Source organism: Triturus cristatus, chromosome 8 (assembly GCF_964204655.1).
Source record: "Triturus cristatus chromosome 8, aTriCri1.1, whole genome shotgun sequence".
In the NCBI taxonomy this organism is placed as follows: domain Eukaryota; kingdom Metazoa; phylum Chordata; class Amphibia; order Caudata; family Salamandridae; genus Triturus; species Triturus cristatus.
In genome coordinates this window covers 1,449,772,379-1,449,787,974 of record NC_140591.1, presented here as the reverse complement: position 1 = coordinate 1,449,787,974, position 15,596 = coordinate 1,449,772,379, and the positions used below count along the sequence as shown (strand labels likewise).

At 47.0% G+C, this 15,596-nt stretch overlaps 1 protein-coding gene across 1 annotated transcript in view; it reads right to left on the bottom strand.

Annotated features, from left to right (window-relative positions):
• TENM4 (teneurin transmembrane protein 4) overlaps positions 1-15,596 on the bottom strand; it is a 1,193,139-nt gene that overhangs the window by 306,844 nt on the left and 870,699 nt on the right. Inside the window, exon 8 of the mRNA XM_085623238.1 lies at positions 2,033-2,285. Within this exon, the coding sequence (XP_085479364.1) occupies positions 2,033-2,285 (253 nt within the window). The remainder of the gene's footprint in view (positions 1-2,032; positions 2,286-15,596) is intronic.

The window sequence follows — 15,596 nt, the reverse complement described above, 5'->3', positions numbered from 1 at the left end:
AAAATGCGGATTCCCCAAAAAAGAATTGAACACATCTGCCTTCCTAGCTCAAAGAAGAATTATGCATTCGAAATCACACGTACACAGACAGGCACAGGTTGATTGAACCCTGCGTGCACAGTTATGTGGCCAGGCTCCTGGCACTGTGCCCGGTTTCCACTCACTTCTCCTCAGACGCAGACATATAGGGTCTTGGGTGCCCACCTTACTCTGAGGCAGCTGTCAAGAACACCTATTGCTTACAATATGTGTAGAGTGGGCTTTGGGTCTGCCCTTTTCAACCACTGACTTTCTTCGACTAGACTCTTTCAGCCATTGGATAGAGACTGTGCCAAGCAGGTTGGCTCAGCCCAGTGGAGTAGTCTTCTCTCGTCTAAGGTTATTGGCTGTTTGGGTGTATCCTTCCGCCTCCCCTAGAGTGCTTGCATTGATCTGCATGAAGGAATACTTTACAACTATGCCCTCTCTGTCCCCTCCTGCTCGTTTCCTTCTCTGTGTGGCGTTACAATGCGCTAATGCTGAATGAAATCCAAGCCTATGGGCTTTGCCAATGTTTGTTCCTAGTGGCCTTGCAGTGCAGCCACCACTGTTTCAAGCACAAGGCCCTCTCGACATAGGTGTATTTTGCAAATGCCAGATATTTCTTTCATATTAGTTATCAGATCGAAAGAGTCAATTTCCCTTCTCTCTATTTCGCTCTTTGGATTGGGTGGCGAAGGAGCGCGGCCAGACGCGCACATCCTTTCAGTGGAAAGACCGATTCCAGCTTCATAAATTGGATATTGATTTCCTTTGGCAAGAGAATGCATTCATAAAATATAACCACTCTCAATATTGGTATTCTGGGTGCAATCCCGACCTAGGGAGGAAGAGTTGGAATAAGGAGGCGGCGGCAGCCCTGGTCATGCATGTTTGCAGACAGATGACGGGATTCTTGATTTTGTCTAATATTTCAGGGCGCTTGGCTTTCCTTTGGATGCTTTTTTAAAACTCCTGGTCCCACAGAATGTGTAGCTTACAGCAAACAATGCATCTGCTGTCATGCTGATGGAAGCCCAGTACACTGAAAAGGGAAGTCCCAAAGCAGGTCTTGCTCAGGGCCACACAAATCGTGGCTTCCCTCAAACATTTGGGGTGAGAATGGAGCTCCATTGGGCGCACAAGGGTAGAGAGTGCGGTTTTACCTGCGTGAACAAAGTGTATCTCACCCACTACCTTGTATTCTCCTACCACAGTCTCGGATACAGGGTCTTGCTCTCCGGCAGAGCACACTTAGGGTAGCTGCGTGCTACCAAAATGGTGTCAGGTCCAATGTGAACATCATATGAAGAGGCGGGTGGGGGAGAGGATGAAAGAGGGGGGTTTGGGGGGACTGGGGTGGGGAAGAGTGAGAGGAACTGCATAACACAGGGAAGCCAAATTCCTTTGTGGTTCTCCTGGGACAGGGGTTTGCCAGAGAAGGGTGCAGGGTGGCCCGGGATAGCATCAGGAGGTGCTCCAGACAAAGGAAGATGTGAGCGTGAACTCGCCATACAATAGGGTGGAGTGTAAGATGTGGTCCAGAAACAAGATTATGCTTTAAGTAAATTGAGGTGGGATCTATCGGGGAAGACAAGCTGGGGCTTGTAGTCTGTCTCCATTCACCACAATCTAAACTCGATTCAGCTTCAATGTCCGCCCTACTTCCGGTCTCTGAGATCAAGGAGTCAGGATCTGATGCCACACTGAGCACCTACACGCTGCCTGCTCGTTCCACTCTCCGGGACGGTCTTTCAGAAGGTCCGTCTCCTGCCCACTGGGCCTGGTCCGTCGTACAGAGAGGTGTGTGGTTCTTCCCAGCTTTTGTATTATTTGCATCCAAAATTACCGTTCCATCCAGAGACATTAATGTTAAAAAAGTAAGGACTGTCCGGTATCTTAGGTGTTCTGATTAATTCACATGAAACTCGCACATTTAATTACATTTTTCAATTTGTGATCAAATGACCGCTCTATTTCTGGAGGTGCAATATCTCGCGTGCGCGCGGCCTACCTGGTCTCCAGTGGGATGTTGCTGTTCAGTAGCCAGTTGTCCTGACCATGGATGGCGTCTTGCGTGTTGCCCACGGGCTCTCCAGAGAGTGAGTGGTCCGTGGGTGCCGGACTGGGGTTGCTGCGTGGTGTGTAGTTGCCCCTGTTCAGGGAATTGATGGAGGCCGCATGGTGCTGGTTCGGGGTGTGGGAGTGCGATATCGGTAGCGGAGGCGTCCGTAACCGCGAATGATTCTGCAGACCTAGCTGAGGATCTGGAAAAGAAGGAGAAAGCAAATTGTGACTAGGTCATCAAAGCCCACAGCAAATTGGTCTTTAAATCGGAGAAAATCAAATGCAACATACACAAAAAAAGATACTGTAGTAACACTGCTGCTTAATTTGTTCCCCCCTTTACTGCATAATCCTGGTGGCCCCGCAACGGTAGAGCTCAGCAGAGTGGTTTGAAGGCTGTTGGTGTGAGGATGAAACGCATATTTCACAAAGATCAATGAAATAATATCTACTTTTCCCGTTCCCTGTGGTATATGGGGTTTTATGCCACTGAATTCTGCACAGTGAAAGTACCCAGACATGCATTAAAAACCTCCACACAATAATTTGAATTATGCAGGTTGCAGATGTGGCATTCTCAAAATTATTTTGGCTGGGGCTACCATACTCCTGGCACCGGAGATGCCAACACATCTACATCCATATCTTGGTCTGGTCTCAGGGATGGGTCAGTCACTGAAGGCTGACCAATAGCATTATAGTTTCCATATCAATTGAAAAAGGATAGTCAAGTCTAAAGCATGGCAGCTGGGCAGGCCAGAGGATGCAACGGGCCTTGCAGTCCTCATCTGTAACCCACCCGATTTTGAATATTATAACTTCTGGGGTGAATGACAGACAATGGACAATTATGAAAGAAACTGCCATAAACTATTTCTTAAAAATGAATGCTTAGGACAAACAGCTACAGAAATGTACAAGGCAAAAAGAGGGGAAGGAACCTCGCTATCCACGGTATGCATTTGTAAAAATGGACGTCAATTCACCAAACCATCAGGGGAAGCGGAAATGACATCAGCCACCCTTTGACCGCATCTCCCGCCCCCCATGACCTCACACAGGTTGGTCCTTCCTCCTGCTTTTAGCCTCTCCTTCTATTTAATCCTAATGGTTTAGGAGAAGGGGAAGATGTTTAACTACAGAAAGCAAACAAGGGTTTTTGGCCCTTCCTGCTGCTGCCTTCAAAACTACGAGGCTGAGGGGTCACCAGAAGAAGTGCCAGGTCTACAAAAGGCAAGGAGGTCATTTAGGGGTCACCAGGGGTCGCAGCCTGCAAGCCCCTGGTCTCAGAGGTGGCAAAATCAGTGCCTGGAACACGGGGGCACCTCGTCCTTATACATGTCTGTTGGGCCTCAGCTTTCCTGGTTTTCAGTCAGCTGTTTATTACATTAATAGTGAATAATGGTATGTTATTCACTATTGGTGTAATAAAGAATAGAGTAAAATTATCTGTAAAATTACCTGCCACCTCCTCGTCAGTTGAGATAAGTTTAAAACTGCTTGTAAATGTATGTTATATGCGTGCCTGCGAGTGAGTGTGTATTTACATGTGTGTGTTTCCGTGTGTGCGTGTTTACATGTGTGTGTGTGTGTGTGTGTAAGTAAGTAAAGGTCAAATGGCGTGTGATGTCACGTCCCCTGGCATTTTGAGGAATTGACCTTCACGAGGAAAGGCCGAGTTAGGGGAAGCACCTGGATCCCCTTAATTGACGTTTACGTTGGTGAGGTCACTTCCCCCTGAGGGCGAAGATCTGACGCACATCTGCGTGGAATATGTAGGAAGTGGCGCATCACAGGTCAGTTCCCAAATATATTTTAAATGAAATGCACATTGCGCAGGGCTCCGCCGCGGCTCTCCCTGCGCCCGCCTGCCCTCCGCGCGTCCTTGGCTGAGCCGACAGCCGCCTCTCAGAGCCGAGGCCTGCTTGATATTTCACGGGCCCTCGGCTCGCATTCCTCGCTGACAGCCAGAGACCCTCTTCACACAAACCGCTCTTAATTCGATTCCTTCTCTCAATCCTCAACACTTATGTCATGTCTGCGCATTACTGAGCTTAATACACCCTGACTTTGTATTTCTGCTCAATTATTGTGCCTTAACAGCTGTTATTTTTGTAAATCCCACTCCTTTGCCCAAGTGGGTACCTGACACTAACCGGGAGGGGTAGGTACAGAAGCAAGGCGCTGTGAAATGCAAGTTATTGCAAAATAATAACCTCGAATTGGGACAGTCCCATGCTTCATATGAAACGGATTCCAAGGGAAAAGACGATTCTATTTCAGTGTGTTCTTAAGTGAACAATAAAGCCAACATTTTTTTATTGTGAAACCTACAAAACAAACAGTCCCTTGAGAATCCCAAAACCAGTGTTCCTTTTACCCAGCTCAATGGTGCCCGTTTCATTGATCCCAGAAGTCGGAGAGGTTCGGTTTGCGCTGTCAGGGCTCAATCGTGCCACTGGTAACACCCTTCACCCTTGTAGACACCACAGTGGTAACAAGAGCGCACTGGTGTGCTTGAAACTTGCGAGCCTCTCCATGAAAAGATGGACTTTTTATTAAACGCGCAACTTTTAAAAGAGCTTTTGTGGGTGTGCGTCTGTACGGGCTGTAATATTAAAAGATATCAGAGAGAAATGTGTCAGAAGCACCCTGTGTGGCTAGCAGTGGCTTCTCAGGATAGGCAATGGGAGAGGCACGCCACATTCACTTAACAGTAGAGAATAAGTCCTCAGGAATGCCGGGATCACAGGGAAGTGATGCTTTAGAGGTCATGGGGACTCAAACATTTTCCCAGGAGCCAAAAAGATTGGTCTGTGATGCTCCCGAGATCCGCATTGATGCCAGCAGGGTGGCGGTAGGGCGAGGGGGTTGGGGGGATTGGTGGTAAAGTTGGTGTAGGCAAAGGGTATACATCTAGTGGCTGAATTCAACTATATGAAACCAGAAAACCTGGGATTAATCCCGGCTTCCCCACTTTACCAAATTGTGTGATCCTGGGCAACTGTTTAATTTCACTTTTTCTTCATTATCACATATGTGAGGACCTCGTGTTTGATTTAATAAACTTTAATGTTGTCATGTAGAATAGGCATTCAGGCCACCCAAGGGTGCACATAACTGGCTTGCCTCTTTAGTTCACTATTGGCGTTGTTGTCAGGGTTGGGAGGGGGGAAGAAATCATGTTACAAATTCATGTTTGAAAACTATCACTTTTAAATGAATACCTCTCAATGCTCTAATCAATTGGACTAAGGCGAAAGGGTTCTGCATGTTAATTAAATACAGTTTTTGAATTTTTAAAAGACTGTCCTGTTTATACACTTTTGCTGCAAGAATGTGTTTAAAAATGAAGGGGTTTTTGAACTAAAGTAGTACAGGACTCCCTAGTTACACCCTTCATTTAACACCAATTAACCTTGAAATAAAGGCTTGCCTGTCTATTTAACATCTTTTTACTGTTAGTGCTGAGTGGAGTAAGTAGCAACCCAGTGCTCCTGTTTACAAGGAGGCCGCATGTAAAGGCCAAGGGGACCGCATGCGGCCCCCGGGCCGTAATTTGAGCATCAATGCTCTCGGTTAGGAAAGTGCCGGGAACATATTTTGTGATGGAGGCCTTTTCAACAGGGATGGGTGGTACTGCTCTGCATCCTTAGCAGGTCCACAGAGTGGTCAAGCACTAGGAGGCCTGAGGCTGTTAGGATGCAAAGTGCATAACGCCTCCAGTAATGCGGAATTGAAGGTATGGAAAAACTCTACTCTATGTGGCAGAGACAACAAAAAAAAAAAAATGAAGTTTGGGAAAACAGAGATTTAAGAAGGATGTACTGAATATGTACTGAATATTAAACCACTAAGGTGCAAAAGAAATTTAGTGCTGCAGTCTGCAATGTACATAAGGAGACCTGAACAGAGGTGAGGAAGCAGTCGTCTTCACTCAGTGACAATGTGGGGGCGAGGGTATTTTGAATGCAGGTAATCTATAGTGCGGGAGTCACATGGCCATCATGCAGAGCGTGATGACGCCACAATGTGGTCACGCAGTGGTTAATTTGTAAAAAAAAAAATAATAATAATGGTGCCAGGGCTCTCGTCAGGAGGCAGCTTGCAGCAGCCCATTTCCTACTAACCATGAAAGTGGGGAAAGGATGTGGCGTAATGGTCAGAGCTGGCAACTTCAGAGCTGGGGTACCAGGTTTGAGTCTCCGCGTCGGCTCATCATCCTGTGATTCTGGGCAAATCACTTATTCTCCCTGTGCCTACCATAAATTAAGGTGTCCTTAAATGGTTCTCATGCAAAGTGCACTAGTATGCATGATGAAGTACCAGTGCTGAGCACCAGAAACCACCGGCTCAAATTGAGCACTGTGGTCATGCCTCTCCTGGTGCAGAAATTGCACGGTTCTCCAAAGCAGGACGTCAATGGAGGTTCAGTGTTTTATGAAAGTCACTTGCCAGTGGCAATGCCTCTTGTGAGTCAGTAAAGTTAAACAGCCACGGGCAAAAAGGAAGGAAAAGGCATTTGACAGGGTGAACTTGGAGCCAGTTTTGGTGAAGACAGCAGGTACGTAGGCCATGTGGAGCAAATCACGCCCTCTCCCCACATCCGGTGGACATGGGCCACCTGCCACGGCTCGGTGTTCTAACAGATTGGGGAGCCCCGCCAGAAGCCAGGACCCCGCAGCTCGCTGCAGCACGCCGACACTGCACCAGCATTACCCTTTAAATTGGGGCATTAGGCGCTCCACGCGCTTTTAATGATGAGGCGTGTTGAATAAAGGTCCAATGTAATCTGAATCCAATTTAGACTGCAGCGAAGTTTGAGCACCTGGGGACCTGGCGAGCTGATGCCCTTGTTCGGGGCTGGAACACTAAACAAAATTACTAGCACGGCAGACAGTTCCCGGGAACATTACATTCTCTCGTTTCGGTCAAAATCCTTCTCTTAATGGGTTCTAGGTAACAGGAGCAGGAAACAGGCAAAAAAAAAGGGGCAGCGGACAGGAGACGGATCACCACCAATAAGGGTAAAAAAAACATCTTGTACTTTTCGAATTATTTGAGTAATATACACTTTGATTGCGTACCCTTATCGTCGTAATGCTGTTGTAGGAGGAGCTCAGCGTCAGAAAATGGGTACCTGTTAATATATCGTTCAAACACACACACCAAGAAGTGGTTTCATAAACAACATTTAGTGTTTTGCACTGTTAAAGACAGCAAATTTACTGATAACCAGCCCATTATCCAAAAGCACCTGATGATGTGACCTTGAACGGCGCAGGTTGTTGAATATCGCATACTTTGTGAAACAGAAGGGTGGGTCTCATTAAAGAGGTTTTGTCCCACAAGTTCTACAGGCTTAAAATATGTTTCTATTTTTAATTTCTGAATGGTTGTAGTGTGTAGTGTGCTACCTAGGTTGGTAGGAATATTTCTCCTAAAGTGATTTTTGGGACGCTTGGCAAATTGCTCATGCTTTCAGTGAACCATGGATCCAAGTGGAAAAAGGCAAACTCACCCTGCTCCAATCAGGACTAACTTGACGATCCTTCCCCAACCTCTGTTAAGGGCCCCAAGACAAAAGCTATCTAATAAGGCTCTTTGCATCAATGCTGCTTCCCCGTCACTATTCAGTGGCTTTCCCAAACATGGTGTGGGGTGCTACCGGAGTCCAGTAAAACGTCATGGTCGTTGGGTCATCAAAATGCTAATAGCAGCAGAAGTGACATCACACATCCTTTGACCCCTTGTGACATTGTAGAGAGGGCCCCTTGTCTTGGTCCCTCACTGGCCTTCAACTTGAGGCTGAGGCCCCAGGGGGAAGGGGAGGAATGGAATCTACAGAAAATAATCACAACTTATACATTTTAGTTTGTTTTATGTTCCTTCAACTATCTTCATCAACCAGAGAGGAAGGGTTGTAGGGACTTTAGGGGTATCAAAGTGTGTGTCAAGGGTAAGAGTTGCAACCAAAGGCGGCTAATAATGGACTTCTAAGTGCAGCGACAAATCCACGCCCAGAACTTTAGAGAGTAACACCAGCTGCCGGCTCCATGAAGATCTGAAGTAATAGCAGTGGGCAGTCATCACTTGCTTGTGGCTTGCATCAAGCAAACTAGAAAAATGTTCCCAGGGCCAGGGTGTAATGACACGTAGTGTAGACATTAAGGGCACTCCCAACACCTCTCCAATGACTACCGATGCTAGCTAGCATTCAAAGCTACCAGGAGGGTCTGTGAGAGGAAAGTGCCTGTAGGCCTCTGGGGTTCAATTGTAGTGCTTGCTTCTGGAGTCTGAGGATTTCCATGGCCTCGCCACCAAACCCTTTCATACCTGCCTCCTTGAAGAACAATCTCACCATGTGAGGAGGGGGCGGAGCCTTGAAAGGGTGGGTCCTCATGCTTAGAAGTACCTATGAGACAGTTCTGAACCACGCCCCCAAGCCTATTCTTCCCTCCCCCACCCCCAAAAAATAGGTTGCTGAGGCAGATGTGCTGCCTAAGGGGTGTTTTCACACCCCTTAATGAACGTCGCCAGTTCAACGCCTGGAAAACCAATGTTTACAGTGATTTTCAGCCTGTTGTCCCTGCCACCGTGTGATATCGGCTCCTGACCGGGAGAACGTGTGATGGGAGCGGATATCGAGTGTCACGCGGTGGCACCGTGTGAGTAGGCAGGTATGCCTTTTCCCTAACTATAGATCTAAATATGGATGCATAGTTTTGTAATCTGTGATGATGGATTTATTTGTACGTTCTGTAATGTAGAAAATACGTCTGAGCCATCGGAGTGAAACACATATTAGCGGTAGATTGAGTCCTCTGCATTCACTCATGTAGAAGTAATATATTGTTTATACGGTGACTGACTATAGAAACAGTTGAAGATGGATCCAGCACTCAGTATGCACAGGGGCCATCATGGTACAGGTACGTAAACATGCCTGACAGTAGTGTAGTACAATATGAAGCCCTCCCACCCCTGTGGAATGTAATGAGGGGCCCCTGGGTCTCCAACTTAGAGCTATCCATGGCCTTTGGCAGAATGGGGAGGGGGCAGGAGGGTTAGGGGGCCCCCCGCCACATGGGCTGCTGGGTCCTGCATTACGCTCCTGGTGATGGCTACAAGTTGCCTGGCTGCCATCTTAGTTAAGCTAATATTTTGCTGAAGAAATGGCGACTTTCCACTGGAGAAATCATTGCACTATTCGTTACTTGAGGCCCAGAGGGTCTTTGCAGCGATTGCCCCATGGGACTTGACCTTGAGGTCCCCCCTGCAGATATACACCAGTGCTTCCTGTGAAGAGGCAAGCCTCGCCTCCCTATCACTAGCTGGGACTAGCGGAGCCCCTGCGGTGCACACACAGCATGCTAGCAGTCACCTGATGGGACAAAGTGCCTTTGCAAAAAGGGAAATATTGACTTTTCGGTGCTCAGTCAATATTATTTTTCCAGCTCCCTGCTGTCAGGATTCTACTGCCAACGCGGCCCTGGCACATACTGCTGCCGTCATGAGGTGCACTTGGAAGACAGCAGTGTCGCGGAGCCCTGGATCGGCGTCCCTAGGGGCAGACACATTAACGTTAGCGGGTGTCGGGAGGGAAGGGCGTCCGCATGGTGCCGGCATCAGCATGGCTGAACAGAGAAGCCCCGCAACATGACCCAAGAGGATAGGACAACTTAAGCTGTAAGAACAAATGTTGAAGAGGGATGCTCAAAACTAGTCGTTCCTATGTGCCTTTTCTAAAGTACCAGAGAGACAGGACCTAATGGGCCTTTTGGAGTTCTACCAATACTGAATGAAGTCGATTGGCTGTAGAAGTATACGCTATGGTTGGGCATAGCGCGTACCGCCATGCCCAAACAAGGTGGTACTATTGAAGTATCCGAGCTATCGCTCCAAGGTTGTGATTGTGTGATAATGGTTCTGCAACATTTCCTGCATGCATACTATTTATGGGTTTATGTGCTATGAAAATCTGATTTGCTATGTTTGAGAAAGGCACCATTCATCCACACTATTGCATAGTGGCAAAGGTCGATCAGTATCTTCTGCTGGGGAGTAAGTATTTGCCAATTATTTTTTTTTTGTGAGCCAGGGCCTCGGGAACTTTTTGGACAGCTGCCTATGCCAGGTTGTTGGGTTCAAGTCTCTATTACCCAACAGCTCTCAGTCAATCAATCACCCTTCGCCCTTTTCGTTCTTCTTGCACTCTGGTTATATGCAGTGTCCCACTGTGTTCCTTGCCCCACGTCATTTAAAACCTGTTAATCCCCTCTATTTGCCTTGGAATTAGGTTTTGGCTTTGAGATCTTGTCTTATGCTGATGGCAAATAAATAGTTCAATTGACACCACTGTCATGGCTTCCTTCTGAATTGGGCCCCAATCCAACCTTAGCTTTCTCCATAAAAAATTAGTTTCGTTTTTGGACGCTCGTGCAATTATACTGTCTACCTAATTTCTTACGTTTGAATTATGTAAAATTTCAATAAATTCTTATTTTTTTTTTTTAAATAAAAAAAAGTGTAATTTCCTATTTGATCATAACCTTTTTTTCTATTCCCAAGCCAATCCCGTTGCTGTAAGATGCTTCACGATGCTAGTATGCATCTATTTCCTACATCTTCTAGCAGGAAGGTCAGGAGCACATCTTTATTCCCTTTTAGGAAAAAAATTGAAAACCTGTCTTTTTCTGCAAAATTAATACCTCCTCCTGCTGGCGTAACCCCCAGTGCCAGGACGGTCTTTGGGGCGTTTGTGCGCTCTACTAGTTTAATTCATCTATTCGTTCACGGAGGAGACCTTCCTCCAAACAAAGGCTTCTAGTTGTGCAGAAGAGCTTTGCGGCCATGAACCCCTGGGAGTCGGCCTGCAGACACCGGGGGTTCCACCAGCGGTGTCCACAGACCGAGACCTTGCTCAGGTGAGGACAACCCTCCTGAACCTAAGCAGGCCAAAGTCCGCCATTGAAGATGCACTGAAGCAGCCCTGTGAGAAGGACGGCGGCTCCACGAGAAGGTGCACCGTGGCAACGGAGCGAGCAGGCCAGCATCTCCACCTCAAGGAACGCTGCGGCATCCAGGAGGCAAATTCAGATAAATATTGCCATGAACAGGTCACCACCCAGTGGCGTAAAGCAAAATTATGTACCCCCCCCCCCCCTGCAGAATGTGATCAGGGGCCCATGAGGCTCCCATATCTCACAGACATTCATTGGCCTTGGCCAGAATGAGGGCCCCTGAAGGTTTGAGGGCTGTCTGAAGGGTTTGGGGCCCTCCTGCACCGCAGGGGTTCCAGGGGTCTAGGTTACGCCCCTGCCACCATCCCCCACTGAAAAATACATTGCGGCATCCACAAGATACACTGCAGCGCCCATATTAAAAAATACAACACAGCGTTTATCAGCACGCCAACATTCCAACTGAAGATCCACACCAGCATTACCCACGAGCAGGCCAACATGCCTAGCTGGGGATATACTGTGGCATCCATATCAGATAATACAACCCGTTTTACATACGGAACAGTGCTGTGCTTCAACGCAAGTACAGCTGCCAGCTATGTAGTCCACAAGAGAGATTGCAGTCCAGGTTGCATAACATCATCCATCTCAATCCGGTTCAACCAATCACATTCCATCTCACTCCGGTTCAACCAATCACATTCCATCTCACTCCGGTTTAACCAATCACATTCCATCTCACTCCGGTTCAACCAATCACAATCACATTCCACCTCACTCAGGTTCAACCAATCACATTCCACCTCACTCAAGTTCAACACACCACCATGAGGGGGACACTTCAGAGGGAAAAAATCCAACTCGCTACTATAGGTCAGAGGTGACTAAAGACTACAGTAAGACTCCTTAACTACACCGGACCCGTTTCACAAAGATGCGCTTTCTTTTAAGCGGAAGCCAGTCCATCGGAGAACTGATACACTGTTTACGTCCTCTCATCTCAGGAGACGCTGTGACCTTCAAACACATGATGTATAAAGGCTCTTTCTTGGGTGCTATCACTTGTTGGGGTCAATGCCAAGATGATGACAGTGAGAAGATACCAGTTATGAGATGGTAGGGCATGAGGATGAGTTCACAAAGGTAAGCCCTTTTGCAACACCTGGAGCGCAGTCTAGCGGCAACTGAAAGAGCAAGGACTTGAAGCTAGTAAAGTAAAACAGCTTAGAACCAGGCTTCCTTTCGTTTTCAGCCCCCGCCTTCCTAATCTCGGGAAAAACGGGTAGTAAAGAGCAAGCCAGGGAAGCCAGGGGTGAAACCTGCTTACCTCTGGCTGCCCCCAAGTGACTCCCAGCTGTTCACTGGAGCACCACTTGCCTGGTTACATTTACTGCTGGCTCTAGAGGAGAAGCATTTATTAACCATTTTACTGGGTACATAACCGGTGCTTTACAAGCCCTACCTGGGGGCATCAATACTGACAAGACCGCCTTTAAAGGACATGGAACGACAGCATAAAACATGAAGTCAATCTCAGGGCTGTTGTAGAACACAAACAGTGATGGAAACAGAACATCCTCTTCCAGTGGGGGCTCAGACTGTGCTGTCTGGAGAAAGAAGATGTAAAGGAACCAGTATCTGAGCATCGTCTGTCGTTAACACGAGCATCTCTTATAGAAGAGTCTCTCAAAGCTACATCGTTCATACTGGATAAAGCGTAGACCTAACTCTTTGGAAAAGAGGCGACTTTCAGGAAACATTTTCAGTATGGCCTGCAACCATCACCAGGATTTTGAGCCACAGATCATTTAGATCCTCCGTATCCCCCCTCACAACAGGAATATTTCAAGGTGAATTTATTACAATCTGGCACCCTCTAGTGGCCGTTTAATGTGAAACTGTAAGGCAGGTGCCAACAATCGCCTTGCATCAGCACCACCTCTGGCTGTAGAAGGAGTATTACAAACAGTACATGCATGAGGCGTGAATCTGGATCACACGATGCCTCAAATGTGATTTACTTTCAACATTGTAACAAATCAAACAGATCCTGCCTTGGTGGGAAGTCTCCTTACATAGGTTTCCGGTTGTCTCCAAAAACACAAGCATGGAAAGCAGCTGCTGTAGAACTATCTGTGCAGATCCTTCCTCCAAATGTGTGTTCTGCTTAAAGATGCACCAAATATATTTTAAGAGTAGTGGAGTGAAATTGGCAAGGTAAAGCGCGCCTTTAGCAAAGCCAGGTGCAGGTGCCAGAGAGAGATCAGGAGAGGAGAGGTTTGGGCTGGAGGACTGAAGAGGATGGCCAGAGGAAGGCAAGAGGTAGAGACTGTATTTAAGTAATAAATCAAACACAAATTCTAGGGAAAATTCCTGAAAATTAAATAGAAACGACTCTTAAAGCAAAAAAAAACAATATGGGTTTGGGAAAATGCAATTGTGTCCCTGCAGTTGAATTCCTTTCTTAGAAAATTTGGAGGCGGATGGGAAAGCAGTTGCTTAATCCACACCGGCTTTCAAGTATTTGATCTGAACTGCCTGAGCGAGGAAGAAATAAACTGGATCCTATTGGTCTGGGCCGTGCCCGTGAATGTCAGCAACTGGTAAAATGGCCGCCACAACGGTCGGGGTTGATGCCACCTGGAAGAAAAATATGTGTATGACCCCAGAGGTGAGTGGTAGGGATAAAGTGTGGCCATTATGTACTCACTGTGGCAACTTCAAGGTACTCTAGCACACCAGGCATTACAAATTTTATCATACATTTTTTGTGCTCAACTTTCACAACCCTTATGCAAAACACTGTTGGACCCACACTGCAGAGAGCGTGACGGGCAGCCGTCTGTGTCGAAACAGCGCTCCACATTGGACGCTATCATTCTAGAATATAAAATGATCTACAATCGTGCCAAAAAGCGCAAAAACATATTGAAAGAAATGTCAAATTGTATGTTTGAGTCAATAAAAAGTGATGAGACAATAACTCTTGGTCTACGCAGTTTTCTCCCCATCACCGAAGGGCTTTCACTCTGTAACTGGAACCAATATATGGAGTGGAAATTCATCAACACGCGCACTCAGCGCACCAAGCACAACCAATCCGTTTAATTACAAAGATAACCTACTTGCTGTATTAATCACCTTCAGCTCCAAACTTGTATGTGCTGCGTGTGCCTTGAAACAGCCACAAGTTAAAGTAGGAGCTGCAGATTAAACAGCCAATACCTGGAGAAGAAGCAGGGGCGGAGCTATGGATGTTAGCGGAAGCAGGGGCAGAGCTATGGATGTTAGCGGAAGCAGGGGCAGAGCTATGGATGTTAGCACATGTAGGGACGGAGTTATGGAGGGTAGCGGAAGCAGAGGTGGAGCTATGGATGGTAGCGGAAGCAGGGGCAGAGCTATGGATGTTAGAGGAAGCAGGGGCGGAGCTATGAATGTTAGCACATGTAGGGACGGAGCTATGGAGGGTAGCGGAAGCAGAGGTGGAGCTATAGATGGTAACGGAAGCAGGGGTGGAGCCATGAATGTTAGTGGAAGCAGGGGCAGAGCTATAGATGGTAGCAGAAGCAGGGGAGGAGCAATGGATGCTGGAGCACCGAGTGGTTTGTGTGCCCTCTGCCCCCCAAGTATGGATGTCTTTTACCACCTACCCAAGGGGCCAGGTGCCCGCTTTCCTTGCTTGCATTAAAGTCCATCTCCCCATTGCAACTCCACCCAGCACAAGACTTCCCTCCCTCAACCACCTCATTGCATCTGGCTCAGCTCTTCACTGTGGAACCACGTATGAAAGCGTCTTTCAAATGTTCAAGCGAATTACCTTAATAAAGCTAATTAAATTAGTCGCCATGGTTATTTGGACAGCGTGTCTCTAATTTTAAAGTGCACACAGAGTTATCCAATCAATACAAACTTTTGTTTGCAAGGAAAGACATTGATCGAGCCCTTGGAGCTCTGGGCTGAGCAGAAGATTAATTGATTAGGAAAATGCCAGGCTCGACTGTACCACTCCGGCAGCACTTCAAGCAGCGTGGTACTGTGCATAATTTGTAGAATATATAAATAAGAAAAACTTTGGACCCAACATTTATTCTTTAAGTGTTCACTGATGGTGCTGCCAAATGCCTGGGGTGCAGAATGCCAAGACTACAAAGTCTTGTTTCCACCCCATGACTCTCTCTTCCACCACCCTACACATGCGGTTTCTTTTTCTGTGGCTTGGGGTGCTTTTTCATCCCCCTTTCTCCTTTTGTCACTATTTTCCTATTGTTTTCTTCTTTGTTCCTCCTTCCTTTTGTCTCTCTCTCACTCTTGCTTTGGGTCAAAGTCCAATGAAGAAAACAAGACCCAGCCAGCCCAAAAGGAGTGGTGGTCCCCACCACCTGTAACCACCGGCATAAACGAAGCACTTTATCACTGACAAAACCTACATAAAATATTCTAATGTAAAAGCTACAGACCTCTGAAATGAACCAGCCACAGTGATAAACACCACCTCCCTCTTAACACCAATATGTATGTTTGTCGGCAAAATAACTTGTCAAAGGG